At 43.8% G+C, this 18984-nt stretch overlaps 1 protein-coding gene across 1 annotated transcript in view; it reads left to right on the plus strand.

The window, feature by feature from the left end:
• The first annotated feature begins 10259 nt into the window (after positions 1-10259).
• Positions 10260-18984, plus strand: part of GALNT12 (polypeptide N-acetylgalactosaminyltransferase 12) — a 33298-nt gene continuing 24573 nt past the window's right edge. The window contains exon 1 of the mRNA XM_055427131.2: positions 10260-10684. Within this exon, the coding sequence (XP_055283106.2) occupies positions 10320-10684 (365 nt within the window). The 5' untranslated portion in view covers positions 10260-10319. The remainder of the gene's footprint in view (positions 10685-18984) is intronic.

An 18984-nucleotide genomic window follows, 5' to 3' on the forward strand; every position in this document is an offset into this window, starting at 1 on the left:
TGCAGATATGTCTTTCTGACTTGCCTTTTGTCTTGAGCTTATATTATTTTGGACCTTACAGAATTTAAAAAATTTATGTAGTCAAATTTATAAATCTTTTCTGTAATGATCTCTGGGTATTTTCATCCAATACTTTCATTATTGGATTTTATTTATTTATTTATTTTTGTTTACTTTGACATTCTTAGATCATCTGAAATTTGCTTTGGTGTAAAGTGTGAGGTTGGGGATTCCCAGGTGGCACTAGTGTTAAAGAACCCACCTACCAATGCAGGAGACAAAAGAGACGCATGTTTGATCCCTGGGTCAGGAAGACCCCCTGGAAGAGGGCCGAGCAGTCCACTCCAGTATTCTTGCCTGGAGAATCCCCATGGACAGAAGCCTGGCAGGCTGCAGTCCATAGGGTCACAAAGAGTCGGACATGACTGAAGAAACTTAGCTTGCATGCGAGGTGTGAGGCTGGCATTTAACTTTATTTTTCCAAATGTTTATCAAGTTGCCCTGATCACTGATTGTATCAGCTCTCTTTTCCCCACTAATGTTTGAAGTACCGTTGCCATATATCTTACTAGACTCTAAAAGAAATGTAATGACCCTCTGTGAAGGGAACTAATATGACAAATCAAAGTGCCTTCTACAGAAATCTATCTGTTGGCTGAGCAGCAAATAAGATGGTGTAATCAAAGAACAAATAAGCTCCTCCAACTAACAAGAAACCCAAGGAGAGGGTAAGCTACTCTGTTTGGGAAGAGGTATGAGAAGAATAAGGTCCCCACTGAAATTGCCCTCTATGGGTGCCAACTTATCATCGTTAGTAATATTTACATAATACTCTGGGTAAGTAGAGTAACTTCTTTACCTCTATTAACACACTATTTGCTGATCTAAGGCCCACACTTTGAGTAGCAAAGCACTAGGCATTTTCCATTTGCTCTTGCAAAAGCTGTTTCCACCCTGCTTTGTGTCCAGGGAGGCTATCTGTGTGGACTACATGACTCAGTCCTTCCAAAAACCTTACTCAGGTACTATTATTATCACCAGCATTTTAAAGATCAGTACTTTGAGTTGAAAGAGGTTAAGTAACTTTCCTAAGGCCTCACAGCAGTCTGTGATAGGGCTGGGGTTTGAGCTCAAGCAACTGGGCTCCAAGGAGGTGCTCCTGCCCATGAGGCTAAGCTGCCTGTGGTCTCACAGCAGCCTGCCATTGAGGTGTGTGGTAGAAAATCCTGAACTAGGCCCTTGACACCTGGACTCAGATCCTTGTTCTGCCACTTGTGTATTGTGTGACCATGGATAAACTACCTTACTTCTCTGAACCCGAGTTTTCTCATCTGACCACCTTGTAAGGTTGTCAGGGGTTAAAGTGAGATTATACATGAAAAATAAAGTCTAGCAGTCCATTTATATATATATGCAGATAAGGTCTAGCAGTTTATATAAAGTTTAGCAATTTATATATACATATATATGCATAGACTTTATAATATGCATATATATAAATAAAAAGCAGCAGTTTATATATATGCATATTATAAAGTCTATGCATATATATGTATATATAGATAAATTGCTAGACTTTATATATATAAACATGCCTGCCTAAGTCCCTTCTGTCATGACCAACACTTTTCGACCCTATAGACTGTAGCCCGCCAGGGTTGTCTGCCCATGGGATTCTCTAAGCAAGAATACTGGAGTGGGTTGCCATTCCCTCCTCCAGGGCATCTTCCCAACCCACAGATCAAACCCATATCTCTTATGTCTCCTACATCGGCAGACGGGTTCTTTACCACTCAGCGCAACCTGAGAATATGTATATATATAATCTATATAGGTGCTCAATATTATATATATATATAGATGCTCAATAAGTGACAGCTTGTATGCATTACCTGGGACTTGAACCTAGGTCTTATGAGGCCTAATTCCATCACTCTTTTCTCTGCAACTGAACCTTTGTTGGGAAGTATTCCAATCTGGTAAACTAATCCAAGTTGTAATCCTTGTCTGTTTTCTAATCTGACCACAGATCTTAAATGTGTTGAGTGTTTGGACAGAGGCCAGAAGACACAGCTCCAAGCCTTTCCTATCACACCTGCCTTCCAACCAGCAGACTCTATTGTGGGTGGAGTCACCTCTCACTAGTCTGATACCAGCAGCAGTTCTGGGTCGGAGCTGCGTTCCCTGGTTCACTCCAAACCCCATTCCCGTCCTGGAGCCCTGGGGGAGATGGCTCGTGGAAGAGCCATATCCTCCAGGGAGCCCAGTTACTAGAGACTGAAAATCGAAGCAGATGGCAAGTTAGATCCTACTCTGCCTGAGCCATCAACTTGTTGGAGACCATCTCCCCACCCTGTGTCTCAGGCTCCCCATGTGTAAAATGAGAGAATCAGACCAGACTTCTGCTTCTTAACTTTTTGGCTGTGATCCCTTTGAAAATAGAGAATATCTGATAAAAAGCTTTGGACTAGTTTACCAGTTTACACACTCTAACTTTCTATAGGAGACACAAGACTATCAAATTCCCTGAGTTGGGCACCAGCAGGAGTTCCAGATTAACCAATATATGACTTCAAATCTCTGATATCACTTTAACATTCAGTTATCCATATAAACATAACTTCTTCATAGAAGCCTTCCTAAACCCCTGAACCAGATTCTACTCGTATAAGTCCTTTTAGCACCCTGTAATTTTTCTTCAAAATACTTATCACAACCCTAATAAGTTATCTTTTTATTATCTATCCATTCCATCACACTCTCAACACCATGATGTCAAAAGTATCTGTCTTATGACAAGATTCTCTCCATGACCAAACTCTAGACAGGTTCCTCCAAACCCTCTTCTTGACTAGGGCTCAACCATGAGCTGTAAAAGCTATACACTCAAATGATTTTATCCACCCATTTCCCCTCACATTAAAAAGACTTAAACACTAACATAGTTTCAAAGACTATGACCCTGGGACTTCCCTGGCAGTCCAGTGGTTAAGACTCCAGGTTCCCGCTGCAGGGGGAGCAGGTTTGATCCCTAAGAGGGAAACTAAGATCCTGCATGCCATGCAGAGCAGGGAAAAGAAAAAAAAAAAAAAGACTGTGATCCCTTAAGTGCCTGCCTGAGAAAGCTCAAGGCTATCCAAAGAATTTGCTGTTTGTTCTGTCCAACACCTAGCTAGAGGCCCTGACCACCTTTTCTTACAGCATTTACTAAAAGGGGCTTACAGTTGTAAATCTTTCTCTGTCCCTTAAGATGTGTATATATCTCCTAAAATTCAGAAGTATCTTTCTCAAAGACCTGAAAGCCATTCTTTTAAAATGCAATCGTCAGAAAGGACAGGGCCTCTGTTTCCCAGCCACCGCGGGAGCATAGAGTCTGACTTTGACGACTGCCAGCCAACAGACATGTCTGGGCTAATCATTTACACTGACCAATCCTTTGTAATTTTTCACTTCTTCGACTTTACTTAAAACTCTGAGTTACCTCTGTGCAAATCAAAGTTGAATGAGTTCATACTGGACCCTCTTTCCTAGTGCAATAGTGTGTTACTGATTCAAATCTGTTCTTCCCATTTTAACTAGTGTCCAGCTTTGTTTATCATTGACACTTGCTCATTATAGCATGCCTATCCCCTAGCATGGTACCTGGCACATCACAGATGCTCAATAATATTTCCTGTTGAAATATGTTGATTAAAATCACCCATTTGTTCCAGTTATCTATCGTTGTGTTACAAACCATCCCAAAACTTCATGGATTCTGTGGGTCAGGGGTTTGAAGATGGCAATTCTCTGGTTTGTGATGTCTGGGGACACAGCTGAGATGATATGAGGATCCATTTACAAGATGGCTTCTTCACTCACCTGTCTGATGCCTGGGGTGGCTAAAGGTTGGGTTCAGCTGACACTGTTGACTGGGTGTCTGCCTATGGCTTCTCTAGCATGATGGCATCAGGATAGTCATATTTCTTTCCTGGCAGCTCAAGACTCTAAGAACAGTGGGCCCATGAAGTTTCCCAAAGTGGAAACTTCATGGCCTTTTATACCTAACCTAAGAAGTTAAACCTAACTTCTTTGGTAACTTCTAGTATAAACCTAACTTCTTTGCTACCATATTCTGTTGGTTGAAGCACTTACAAGTCTGCCTTGATTCAAGGGGAGGGAGTTTCAAAGAATTTTCAGCCTTGCTTTATTTATTTATTAGCTGTACTGGGTCTTGTTTCTGCTTGTGGACTTTCTCTAGGTGTGGTGACTGGGGGCTACTCTTATGCTGTAGTGCATGGTCTTCTTTTGTGGTGGCTTCTCTTGTTGCAGAGCATGGGCTCCAGAGCATGTGGACTTCTTTTGCTGTGGCTTGAGGGCTCTAGAGTGCAGGTTCAGTGGTTTGTGGCGCATAGGCTTAGTTGCCCTGCGGCTTGTGGAATCCTCCCAGACTAGGGATTGAACCCGTGTCTCCTGCATTGACAGGCAGATTCTCCACAACTGGAGCACCAGGGAAGTTCTGCAACCTGGTTTTAAAATCACCATAGTATCAGAGTCAGATGTGGGAAGAATCCTCTTGCAACTAATCCTTGGTATCAGTGAGGATTAGACTTGACTGTCTAGGACAAAAAACCCATAGAAACAGTGGCTTTGATACTATAGAAGTTTATTTCTCTCTCACATAAACAAAGCCTGGAAGGAGGCCATCTGGACTGGTTCAGTGTCCACAATGTTAAGGAACTGGATTCCTGCCATGGTGTTTCACCATTTTCAGTGGATGACCCAAGGAGGTTGGTTGAGCTCGTCTTCATAGCCACAATCTGCTATACAAGAAGAAAAGGTAAGGAAGTTTCTTTTGAGGACATGACTCAGAAGCCCCATCTGAAACCACCACTTATGGCCCATCAGTGGCACACTTAAGTCACCTGGCCATGCCTAGCTGCAAGGAAGGCTGGGAAATCTAGTCTTTATTTTGGAAGATCATGGGTCCAGAAAAACAAGCAATTATTTTTTTAAAGGATTCTACTGTTAAGGAAAATGAGAAGATTGGATGTTGGCAGATATCTAGCAGTCTCTGCCACACCTTTTTATCCTGTTCTATTTCCTGTTCTGCTACTGATCAGCAGTGGGCCTGAACAAGATGCTTCCTCTGGCCTGGTTACCAAGTTCTCTGGTAATTAGGGAAGAGCAGTCTAATAAAGAAGTTGAAAAGATTAAGCAAATAAAGTATTAAGGCTCTGATTTCAGGGAGAAGAACTGGAGCACCACCCAATCAGCTTCCTTTCTACTTTTCTGGGTGGTTTTCCCCTGGAATTTCTGGGAGCATATTTTGAAAACTCCCAAACAGATTTGCTAAGTTCTTTCCATCAAGAAGACCTAAAGAATTCATGTCTGTTACATTTTGGGAGTAACTTCTCTCTGCACTTAACCAGGCTGAGCACTCCATCAAGTATTAATACTTTCCCAATGAATTCAAGTAGGCACCTGCAGAAGTGAGTGTGTGACACAATGTCAGCCATGAATTGAGCACTTATTATGTGTCTGACACTGAACCAAGTTCTGGGATTATAAAGTTACCTCAGCCTTAGTGAAAGGTGAAAGTGAAGTCACTCAGTCGTATCTGACTCTTTAGGACCCCATGGACTGTAGCCTACCACGCTCCTCCCTCCATGGGATTTTCCAGGCAAGAGTACTGGAGTGGTTGCCATTTCCTTCTCCAGAGGATCTTCCTGACCCAGGGATCGAACCTGGGTCTTCCACATTGTAAGCAGACGCTTTACTATTTGAGCCACCAGGGAGGTCTCAGCCTTAGTCCTTTACATTATTTTTGTTACAAGGCCAGGTTGTGAATTAAATACAATCCATTCCCAGGTGGCGCTAGTGGTAAAGAGCGCACCCACCAATGCAGGAGACACAAGAAATGTGGGTTCGATCCCCGGGTTGGGAAGATCCCCTGGAGAAGGGCATGGCAACCCATTCCAGTATTCTTGCCTGGAGAATCACATGGACAGAGGAGCCTGTGGGCTACAGTCTGTAGGGTCGTAAAGATCCATAGGGTCGAAAAAAGACTGAAGCTACTTAGCACACCGTGCAGCAAGAACATTGAATTGTGTCCCTCCCCACCAAAGATCTTTACAGATGTAATCAAGATTACACTACAATCAAGATATAGGATCAGGGCTGGCCTTAGGGTGAGATGAATGAGGTGAGCTGTGTAAGCACAAGGTCAGATTCTGCCTTAAATAGAGTGGCCCACATCCAATGACCAGTGCCCTTAGAAAATAAATAGAAGGGACAAAGAGGCAAAATCAGAAGAGTGTCATATGAGTATGGAGGCAGAGATTGGAGTAAGGCAGTCAAGGAATGCCAAGGATGGCTGACAAGGGTGGAAGAGATTCTCCCTGGAGTCTTCAGGGAGATCGTGGCCCTGCTAATAAGACTGATTACAGACCTCTAGCCTCCAGAACTGAGGGAATAAGTCTGTGTCGTTTTCAGCCACCTAGTGTGTGGTACTTAGATATGGCAGTTCTTGGAAACTAATAGACATGGCCGTTTGACGTGTCACCTTGGCTAGGCTTTAATCCTCAATTATTCAATCAAACAGTAATCTAGATGTTGTCTTGAAGGCATTTTGTAGATATGATTAACATTTATGATCAGTTGACTTTAAGGAAGGAGGTTGTTTAGGTGAGCATGATTTCATCAGTTAAAGCCCTGATGAGCAGAACTGAGATTGCCCTAGAAAATAAATTCTGCCTATGGACTGTCATGGAGTTTCAGCCTGTCCTTCCTGATGGCCTGCCCTACAGGTTTTGAACTTGCTTGACCTGTATCCACAACTGCATAAGCCAGTTTCTTGCAATAAATCTCAATATATCTCTTACTGCTTTGTTTCTTGTGTGGAACTCTGACTAATATACAAAAGGATGATGTGAACTTCAAATACGTTTACCTAAAAAGCTATGGAATTGCTGAAGGCTTCATGGAGGAGGTGGCTTTTGGCAGGGCCTTGAAGGATGGGTAGTAGTTTGTTAGGTCGGGAAAAGCTTTTCCAACAGAGAGAACAGCCTGTGCAAAGGCCTGGAAACCATGCCTCCTCTACCCTCAGTGATAGGCTTACAGAATTTGGAGTCATATTCTGGGGGCCTCTCCTGTCAAGCTGAGGACTTCAGCACTTGTCCTGGAGGCTAGGGAGTCTCCTTTATTTTTTGTTCTTTTTATGTATCTCTTTATTTTTTGCTTTTTAAACACCAAGATATAACTTTCATGGGTCTAGTGCATAGGTTTTAAAGAGGAACTTGGTGAATTTTTAGATATGTATATATCCATGTAATCACCACTACAATCAAGATATAGAATCTGGGCTGGGATTAGGATGAGGTTGAGTGAGGTGAGCTGTGTAAGCACAGGGTCAGATTTTGATATTTTGTTCATCATGGACTTTTGGCATTCATTTTGATTTTTAAAACTATTGTTTATTTTGATTCAGTTCAGTTCAGTCGCTCAGTTGTGTCCGACTCTCCACGACCCCATGAATCACAGCATGCCAGGCCTCCCTGTCCATCACCAACTCCCGGAGTTCACTCAAACTCATGTCCACAGAGTCGGTGATGCCATCCAGCCATCTCATTCTCGGTCGTCCCCTTCTCCTCCCTCCCCCAACCTTTCCCAGCATCAGAGTCTTTTCCAGTGAGTCAACTCGTCACATGAGGTGGCCAAAGTATTGCAGTTTCAGCTTTAGCATCAGTCCTTCCAATGAACACTCAGGATTGATCTCCTTTAGAATGGTCTGGTTGGATCTCCTTGCAGTACAAGGGACTCTCAAGAGTCTTCTCCAACACCACAGTTCAAAAGCATCAATTCTTCGGCGATCAGCTTTCTTCACAGTCCAACTCTCACATCCATACATGACCACGGGAAAAACCATAGCCTTGGTTTTTCTAGACAGACCTTGGTTGGCAAAGTAATGTCTCTGCTTTTTAATATACTATCAAGGTTGGTCATAACTTTCCTTCCAAGGAGTAAGCGTCTTTTAATTTCCTGGCTGCAATCAGCATCCGCAGTGATTTTGGAGCCCAAAAAAATAAAGTCTGACACCGTTTCCACTGTTTTTCCATCTATTTCCCATGAAGTGATGGGACCAGATGCCATGATCTTTGTTTTCTGAATGTTGAGCTTCAAGCCAACCTTTTCACTCTCCTCTTTCACTTTCATCAAGAGGCTTTTTAGTTCCTCTTCACTTTCTGCCATAAGGGTGGGGTCATCTGCATACCTGAGGTTATTGATACTTCTCCAGCAATCTTGATTCCAGCTTGTGCTTCTTCCAGCCCATTTTGATTACTTAGGTTTATTTGGCCCACATTTGAATTTTCCACCTTGGAGAGAGCCTCATGCCTCACTATAGTTTCAGTTCAGTTCAGTTCAGTCGCTCAGTTGTGTCCGACTCTCCGCGACCCCATGAATCACAGCACGCCAGGCCTCCCTGTCCATCATCAACTCCCGGAGTTTACTCAAACTCATGTCCATCAAGTCGGTGATGCCATCCAGCCATCTCATTCTCTGTCATCCCCTTCTCCTCCTGCCCCCAAGCCCTCCCAGCATCAGAGTCATTTCCGGTGAGTCAACTCTTAGCATGAGGTGGCCAAAGTATTGCAGTTTCAGCTTTAGCACCAGTCCTTCCAGTGAACACCCAGGACTGATCTTCTTTAGAATGGACTGGTTGGATCTCCTTGCAGTACAAGGGACTCTCAAGAGTCTTCTCCAGCACCACAGTTCAAAAGCATCAATTCTTCGGTGATCAGCTTTCTTCACAGTCCAACTCTCACATTCATACATGACCACTGGAAAAACTATAGCCTTGACTAGACGGACCTTTGTTGGCAAAGTAATGTCTCTGCTTTTTAATATGCTATCTAGGTTGGTCATAACTTTCCTTCCCAGGAGTAAGCGTCTTTTAATTTCATGGCTACAATCAGCATCCACAGTGATTTTGGAGGCAAAAAAAATAAAGTCTGACACTGTTTCCACTGTTTCCCCATCTATTTCCCATGAAGTGATGGGACCAGATGCCATGATCTTTGTTTTCTGAATGCTGAGCTTCAAGCCAACTTTTTCACTCTCCTCTTTCACTTTCATCAAGAGGCTTTTTAGTTTCTGTTCACTTTCTGCCATAAGGATGGTGTCATCTGCATATCTGAGGTTATTGATATTTCTAGACTCTATTAAACATTTCCAGCAAGCCGCCCTAGGGAAAACCTGGAGCCTAAGCCCAGGGTACTTAGCATAAAGGGATGGCCTGGGAATGTGTGCAATCATGGGTGCCTGTGTATGTTTTTCTCAAGGGATAGTTCATTCCTTTGTTCAATTTCTTGGAGGCATCTGTAAAGTGAGGAATAAGAAACAGAATAGGTATTGAGTAACAGGGAGTCAGTGGAGGGTTTGTTATGCAAGGTATCGGAGCAATATGTCCTAGGTCGGTATGCCTGCAGGCCTCAATGAAATAGCCTGGAGTCAATTAGCCTCACCGTGCCAGGGTCTCCTCATGTAAAATGGAGTAGTCCAAGAAGGTGATGGCACCCTACTCCAGTACTCTTGCCTGGAGAATCCCATGGACGGAGGAGCCTGGTGGGCTGCAGTTCACGGGGTTGCTGAGTCGGGCACGACTGAGCGACTTCACTTTCACTTTTCACTTTCATTCAGTGGAGAAGGAAATGGCAACCCACTCCAGTGTTCTTGCCTGGAGAATCCCAGGGACGGGGGAGCCTGGTGGGCTGCCGTCTATGGGGTCGCACAGAGTCGGACACGACTGAAGCGACTTAGCAGTAGCAGCAGCAGCAATCTTCTCTTATTGGATCTGCATTCGATCTCGGTTGGGAAGATCCCCTGGAGGAGGGCGTGGCAACCCATTCCAGTATTGTTACCTGGAGAATCCCCATGGATGGAGGAGCCTGGTGGGCTACAGTCCATGAGGTCGCAAAGAGTCGGACACCATGGGCGACTAAGCACACAACAGCACAAGGGTCAGAGGAGATAATGGCAGTGAACTTTGTAGCGCCCCGCACACGCGCATTCGGCCAACACTTACGGAGTACTTACGACGTGGCAGGAGCTGAACTGAGCCTATACCTTTTTAATAAAGCCCACAGTTCGGCGAGGAAGGTCCGCGTCTCAGCTAGCGGGCTTGGGGACCCTGCGAAAGTTCGCCCCCTCTGCAGGGGGGCGGGGCGCAGGGGCGGGGGCGGGGCGCAAGGGGGCGGGGCGGCGCGGCGGTTCCGGGATCCGGGTCGCTGGCTGCGCCGCCGCCTGGGGCGCGCCGGGTGCTGGCCGCAGCTGGCGGGCGCATGTTGGGGCGTGCGGCGCGGAGACGCTGCCCGCGAGGGCTGCGGCGCGGCCGGGAGGCGCTGCTGGCGCTGTTGGCGTTGCTAGCACTGGCCGGGCTGAGCTCGGTGCTGCGGGCGCGGCGCGGGGCCGGGGCGGCCGAGCCTGGACTCCGGCGCACCCAGCGCTCCGGGCGGCGTGACCCGGTCCTGCCGCGGCCGCCGGTGCCCGAGGACGCTCTCGGCGCCCAGGGCGAGGCAGTGCGGCTGCAGTTGCAGGGCGAGGAGCTGCGGCTGCAGGAGGAGAGCGTGCGGCTACACCAGATCAACATCTACCTCAGCGACCGCATCTCGCTGCACCGCCGCCTGCCCGAGCGCTGGAACCCTCTGTGAGTCGCAGGTGGCGGGAGGAGCATCGCCCGCTGAGTCTCCGCGTCTCAGTTTCTGTGGCGGGGTGGGACCCGGCTCTCCAAAGACCTGGGGATCTCGTGTCTTGTTGAGTCACTCGCAAGTGGGCAGTGAAAGTGTTCACAGCGGGGTAGGAGTGAAGAAAGTTTTAAAAGTATTAGTCGCTCAGTCGTACCCGACTCTTTGCGACCCCATGGACCGCAGCCCACCAGGCTCCTCTGTCTGTGGGATTTTCCAGGCAAGGATACTGGAGTGGTTTGTCATTTCCTTTTCCAGGGGATCTTCCCGACCCAGGGATCGAACCCGGTTAATCTGCACTGCAGATTCTCTACCGACTGAGCTACCAGGAAAGTTCTAAAAAGTGACAATAAAAGAAAAAATCTCGGAAACCAGCAAATCTGCAGACAGGTTTAATATGAGACCCTTAGGGCTCCTTTCTTGGGTTGTAAGGGACCCCCAACCCCCAGCCTAATTCCTCCTGAAACCTTCTGCTCTGGCTAAGGACCCGTGGGTTTCAGACGGACTTCAGTCACTTATCTGTGTGCACCTGTGTGCGCCAGGGCCGGTAAATGAACCAGGAGTGAAGGGAGCCTCGGGCAGGTGAGGTGAAAGGTCAGGGCAGCAAGAAGGGCAGGTCAGAAGCAGCAAACCTCCTTCCCTCTCTCTGGGAGCTGGATTCCTCAGCTTTACCATAAAGAAGACAGAGAGGAGCAGCTGGTGGGAAGGGCTCCTTCTGGCACTGGTTCAGCCTAGCTTGATCCTGTGGGTGACACAGCCGTGGGACCTGTGTGGTCAGAGGCCTCATTCCTGTTGGAGCTGTTGGTTGGAGGAGTTGTGCCCAGCGCTTAGTTAGGAAGGGAACAGGCTGGCAGGTGGAGCCTGGCCTGTCGCCTTTCCTCTTTTGGCAGGGGTCTTCAGGTCCCTGCTGGAGTCCCCTCCTGAAAGACTTGGTGGAAAAGAGGGCTCAGAGAAGAGATTCTGGGAGAAGCCAGTGGGACAGTTTCCTGCGTGCACCAGGCACCACCCTTCCCTGCTCCTTGTCCTTCCTGCTTACAGGTGTGGAAATAGGCTTAGGTCAGATGACTCACTCAAGGGCCCAGAGCTGGAAAGTGACTGACTGGGCTTGGGGACGTGGCCCTCCTGGCCCCTTGGGCACTGTGCTGATTTCAGGATTTTAGGGAACTGCCCTGTGGATTCTTGGCCAGAGAGACCACAGATGTCTGCAGGGAGAGACCCAGCTCTTCAGCCATCGGCAAAGTGTGGATGGTTGACATCTCTCTGTCTCCGTTGCTTTTCAGGACCTATTTGTGTCTAGCCTATGCTTTTACCTTAGGCATTTTCAGTGTTTATCTTTTTGAGTAGAGCTTTGTTTGTTAGGGTTGGTAGCAGTTCCTCCTCTTCAACCAAATGGTTACACACATGTTTATCTCCTTGAAACTCCAAGGGTGCTCACTGAGGCAAGGTCTAGGGGAAGCTTTCAGGTCAGACTCAGGGTTCAGACCCAGTTCCTATGAGATAAAACCCTGGCTCTTTTGCTCATCACCTCTGTGATGTTGGGCAAGTTATCTGGCCTCTCTGAGCCTCAGCTTCCCAATCTACAAAATAAGGGATGAGAAGAAGAGCCAGACACGACTGAGCGACTTCACTTTCACTTTTCACTTGCATGCATTGGAGAAGGAAATGGCAACCCACTCCAGTGTTCTTGCCTGGAGAATCCCAGGGATGGGGGAGCCCAGTGGGCTGCCGTCTATGGGGTCGCACAGAGTTGGACACGACTGAAGTGACTTAGCAGCAGCAGCAGAAATAACACAAGCTAGGAGTTGATGAAACACCTGATACCTGGGAGCACACTATGTACTCAGTTCTTATTTTTACTGCCAACAGTACCCTCAGGAGGTTGCTTTTAAGAGTCATCCCAGGATTGGTCATAAAGTTTTTCTTTTCTGGGTTCCGATTTCCTTTATCATTCGAGGTTGTGAAATCTCTTTGAAACATTGTGGGGTTTATGGTATCCCGTCTCCATGGTGACACAGCTGCCCTGTGTCCTGTCAGGATTTGCTTATAGATCCTGCTGTTGCTTTGACCCTGGGAAGTTAATCCAAACCCAGCGTGATAAGGAATGTGAAGGCCTCTTGCCTTTTAATTCCTGCAGCAAGGCCTGTTGGGTCATTCTTGCCTAGCTGGAAAGAAAGGTGAGCTCCATCTGTGTTAGTCTCAGCCCAACCAGGGCTGATATAACTGAGGTGTAGCCAGTAGTGTCAGGGCTTTTCATGAAGACTCACTTGTTTATTCCATACAGGCATGGAGGACCTGATAAGGTCTTGAGATTTTAGCCTGAGAAACTGGAGTAGCAGCTTAGGAGTTCAGTCAGGGTCATTGTAGGGAGAGGGTTGGAACTATAATTAGTAACAAGCAGAGGTGTGGTTAGGATCCTTGAATGTCATAGCAGAAATGGCCTCCAGTCTTACTAGAGAGGATAATCTGTGCCCCCAAAGTAACACACAGATCTGGAGCAGAGTCAATCTAGAACCGAGATCTTTTATTCCCTCCTCCCTTTCAAGATGGAGGCAATTATTTATCTATTAATTTTAATTACCAGAACAATACATGTTCACTCTAGAAAATTTTTCATATACGGGGAAGCAAAAATGAAAAATCATCCATTAACGTACCACCCTGGGGAGAACCACTGTTAGCATTTTGCTGTGTATCCTTCTAGACTTTCAAGTATACAAAATAGATTTTGAAAAAGATACATATGGGTGTGTGAGTGAGAACATATTCAGACATGAGTATATACAAGGCCCACACACATTTTTAACCAACAGGGCATAAACCTGTTATCATAGGCAAGGAGTTAGGAGCTACCATGGGACTGTTTGGCTTCTTCTGGTGTCTGCAAGCCTTAATAGCTGCTAAAGACACTTTGAAGTATTGACTCTAATTCCTCGAGATTTGACGTACACCCCCGCCCTTCTTCAAGGCTCATTATTCGCATGCCAGGGGATTAGCTCACAACTTTTATTTATTTATTTTTAGTTATGACACTGAATCAAGGAGGAGAAGGAGGATGACAGGACATCCTTGCATGGTAGTTTAGAAAGTACAGGATTTGAAAAACTCTTTCACAAATACTGTCTTATTTGAGCCTGGCAAAGAGAGGGAATTTTCACTCTGAAATGGTGACAGGCCAAAGTGGGGAATCAGGTAGCTAGGTTTGTGGCTTTGGGAAACTTTGAACAGTTATGTAAGGGACCTTCTCCAGAATAATTAGGAAGTGTTTTAGGTCGGGCCAAGGCTGGGGCTGGTGTGTAACTAGGGTTGAAAGCTTAGAGCCTGTGAATTTCTTGCTCCGAAGAGGAAGGATGGGTGTTTTTGAGGGTGGGAGAGAATACCAGATTTAGGTAAAATGGGAATTGATAACAAGTTAAATGCAGTTGAAACTAGTGGTGAAATCACATCCAATTTACAAAGTAGGTGGTGGCCAATAATGTACCAATACTTGGAGAAAGTTTTAGTTTTCATAGATCAGTTCTTGAGATAATCATCTTCTGTCATTCACATTTGCATTCTGACCTGTTATTTTAGCAGGATAGAAAGTTGGAATGACGGCACCCTTGGGGCTGTGCAGTTCCACCACACATGTATGGGGATGCTACGCATGTGAATGTCAGCTGTTCTCTGCCATCGCTGATGAGTTGTGAACCACTGGTTAGAAAAGTGTGTAAATAATAGACACAGGTTTTTGCATTTCTCGAATGTTTTGCCCTGATTTTAGCCTCATTAGTGCTATAGTTGCAGGTGTGTGTCTGAGTTTAAGGACTAGGACTTGGGTGCTAGGATGGCAAAGAGTTTCAACATAACTCCAAGCAGATAATTCAGCAAAAGGTAATGTTTGTGTCTTGCAGGGAGTTGGTTGGGATTTCTCTTTTTGCAAGAAATAGCCTGCTTGTTTGTTCTCTTAACAACATTACCTTTGGAAAAACACATCACACATGGGGTGGAGCTTATTAAACTGTTGTTTCTCTGCTTTCCCAGTAAAATTGTAAACTGAGGCTGTTTTACAGGGTCTTATTAGACCCATCTTGTGGTTGTCAGTATGGCATCCATTCTTTGAATCAGTTCTTTAAGCCTATAGAACAGGTTCTTTTTAGTTAGAAGTTTCATAATGCCTTCTCCTATCCTTTCACTTCTTCTGTGACCTTAGATTTTAGGCATGTCTCTAATCAACATGTTGCTGGATTTTGTGTTGTCACTGAAAAGAAAATCCACACTGACAATCTTTAACTAAATATTTATGTCCATTAATACTGTGCTTACTGAAACTTTAGTGTTTGATTATGCCACCTTACTTATGCTTTCTGTTTATTATGCTTTTTCTATGTTTTTTTTCTTTTTTTTATACTGCTTTTTTAAATTGAGAGAGGTTTTCTTCCCCTTCTGGTTCCATTTTTCTCACTCTACTGATTTGACAATTATCTATTTCCAATCTTTAGTGGTAAATTTGAAAGTTCAACATCTATTTATAATAAAAACCCTCCAGAAAGCAGGCGTAGAAGGAACATACCTCAACATAATAAAAGCCATATATGATAAACCCACAGCAAACATTATCATCAATGGTGAAAAATTGAAAGCGTTTCCCCTAAAGTCAGGAACAAGACAAGGATGCCCACTCTCACCACTACTATTCAGCATAGTTTTGGAAGTTTTGGCCACAGCAATCAGAGCAAAAAAAAGAAATAAAAGGAATCCAGATTGGAAAAGAAGAAGTAAAACTCACCGTTTGCATATGACATGATCCTCTACATAGAAAACCCTAAAGAAAATTACTAGAGCTAATTAATGAATACAATAAAGTTGCAGGATATAAAATTAACACACAGAAATCTCTTATGTTCTATACACTAACAATGAGAAGACAGAAAGAGAAATTAAGGAAACAATTCCATTCACCATTGCAACGAAAAGAATAAAATACTTAGGAATATACCTACCTAAAGAAACAAAAGACCTATATATAGAAAACTATAAAACACTGATGAAGGAAATCAAAGATGACACAAATAAATGGAAAAATATACCATGTTCATGGATTGGAAGAATCAATATAGTGAAAATGAGTATACTACCCACAGCAATCTATAGATTCAATGCAATCCCTATCAAGCTACCAACGGTATTTTTCAGAGAATTATAACAAATAATTTCACAATTTGTATGGAATTACTAAAAACCTCTAATAGCCAAAGCAATCTTGAGAAGAAGAATGGAACTGGAGAAATCAACCTGCCTGACTTCAGGCTATACTACATAGCAACAGTCATCAAGACAGTATGGTACTGGCATAGAGACAGAAACATAGATCAATGGAACAAAACAGAAAGCCCAGAGATAAATCTACGCACCTATGGACACCTTATCTTTGACAAAGGAGGCAAGAATATACAATGGGGAAAAGACAATCTCTTTAACAAGTGGTGCTGGGAAAACTGGTCAACCACTTGTAGAAGAATGAAACTAGAACACTTTCTAACACCATACACAAAAATAAACTCAAAATGGATTAAAGATCTAAATGTGAGACCAGAAACTATAAAACTCCTAGAGAACGTAGGCAAAACACTCTCTGACATAAATCACAGCAGGATCCTCTATGACTCACCTCCCAGAGTAATGGAAATAAAAGCAAAAATAAACAAATGGGACCTAATTAAACTTAAAACTTTTGCATGACGAAGGAAACTATAAGCAAGGTGAAAAGACAGCCTTCAGAATGGGACAAAATAATAGCAAACAAAACAACTGACAAAGAATTAATCTCAAAAATATATAAGCAGCTCCTGCAGCTCAATTCCAGAAAAATAAGTGGCCCAACCAAAAAATGGGCCAAAGAACTAAACAGACATTTCTCCAAAGAAGACATAGATGGCTAACAAACACATGAAAAGATGCTCAACATCACTTATTATCAGAGAAATGCAAATCAAAACCACAATGAGGTACCATCTCACACCGGTCAGAATGGCTGCTATCAAAAAGTCTACAAACAATAAATGCTGGAGAGGGTACGGAGAAAAAGGAACCCTCTTACACTGTTGGTGGGAATGCAAACTAGTACAGCCACTATGGAGAACAGGGTGGAGATTCCTTAAAAAGCTGGAAATAGAACTGCCATACGACCCAGCAATCACACTGCTGGGCAAACACATTGAGGAAACCAGAATTGAAAGAGACATATGTACCCCAGTGTTCATCGCAGCACTGTTTACAATAGCCAGGACACAGAAGCAACCTAGATGTCCATCAGCAGATGAACGGATAAGAAAGCTGTGGTACATACACAATGGAATATTACTCAGCTATTAAAAAGAATACATTTGAATCAGTTCTAATGAGGTGGATGAAACTGGAGCCTATTATACAGAGTAAAGTAAGCCAGAAAGAAAAACACCAATACAGTATATTAACACATATATATGGAATTGAGAAAGATGGTAACGATGACTCTATATGCGAGACAGTAAAAGAGACACAGATGTAAAGAACAGACTGCTGGACTCTGTGGGAGAAGGCGAGGGTGGGATGATTTGAGAGAATAACATTGAAACATGTATATTAATATATGTGAAATAGATCACCAGTCCAGGTTCGATGCATGAGGCAGGGTGCTCAGGGCTGGTGCACTTGGATGACCCTGAGAGATGGGATGGGAAGGGAGGTGGGAGGGAGGGTCAGGATGGGGAACACATGTACAACCATGGCTGATTCATGTGAATGTATGGCAAAACCACCACAATATTGTAAAGTAATTAGCCTCCAATTAAAATTTTTTAAAAATTAAAAAACAACAACAACAAAAAGAAAGTATATATTTATATATTCAACTCAAAAAGGTCTAAATTAATCAGTGGATCTTGGAATGCTTTAACATTGATCACTTTCTTTCCCAGTTTGTATGTCATTTTATTCCAGTAGTTTAATTCTGTCTTGCTTTTTAAATCAACACATTAAACATTTTTTAAAATGCAATATTTGTTTACATTTATCCACAAGTTTATTTTTTCTTCCCATCATTCTTTCCTGAATGGTGGTCTTTGTATCTTGGAGATCTTTCTGGAATTCTTTTCTTCTTCCTGAAATATATATTTCTTGCTGTAGACAGTTATTGTTGTAAACAGTTTTACTTATCTGAAAATGTTTTCTTTTTTTGTTCTTGTTCTTGAAAAATAGGTTGGGTATTTAATTCCAGGTTGATAGTTTGGCATTTGAAGATAGTATTCCACTGTCCCCTGCTTGCTCCATCACTGTGAGATGTCTATACTGAGTTAAATTTTCCTGTCATTTTTGTTTCTTTGTCCTTCGTTTGAGGTTCTCTTATTTATTTAATCATAATAAGCATACTTATTCATGCTTTGTGTCTGCTATTTCTAATATCCAGGTATATATATTTTCTTGTTGTTCCTGGACTCTGAGGACTTCTTTTGTTTTCTGTAAGCTGATCCATACATTTAAAAGTTTTTAAAAAGTATTTTATCAAGAATTTTTTGAGTGTCCTTTACTACGTGTGAAAGTTTTAGTCGCTCAGTTGTGTCTGTTTTTCGACCCCGTGGACTATATCCCACCAGGCTCCTCTGTCCATGGAATTCTCCAGGCAGGAACACTGGAGTGGGTAGCCATTTCCTTCTCCAGGGGATTTTCTTGACCCAGTGATCAAATCCGGGCAGAGCCACCATCTGAGCCACCAGGAAAGCCTAATCTTTCATACTGCCATGAGTAGAAGTCCTAAAGAAAGTGAAAGTCACTCAGTCATGTCTGACTCTTTGCCACACCATGGACTGTAGCCTGCCAGGCTCCTCTGTCCATGAGGATTCTCCAGGCAAGAATACTGGAGTGGGTTGCCATTCCCTTCTCCAGGAGAATCTTCCCAACCCAGGATTCGAACCCACGTCTCACGCATTGCAGGCAGATTCTCTACCATCTGAGCTACCAGGGAAGCTTAAAAAAAAACACAACTTTTAGATAGGATTCTTTTGATTGAAAGTTCTTTTGATTAAACTAAGTCAGTTCAGAGTGACTTAAATATAAAAGAAAATATATTGACTTCTATGACAGAAAGGTCTAGGATTTGAACTGGATTCAGATTATTCTGGGCCCTGGATATAGGGACTCAACTTATGTCATCCGGAAAATGTTGAATGGTCGGGCCTTGGATATATAACTTTCCCAAAGGGATTTGTATATTTGTGTATGTATCCATATGTGTGTATATGTCCAGTCC

Source organism: Moschus berezovskii, chromosome 7, assembly GCF_049115385.1.
Source record: "Moschus berezovskii isolate FMDL1 chromosome 7, NW_MosBer_1.0, whole genome shotgun sequence".
Taxonomy (NCBI): Eukaryota; Metazoa; Chordata; class Mammalia; order Artiodactyla; family Moschidae; genus Moschus; species Moschus berezovskii.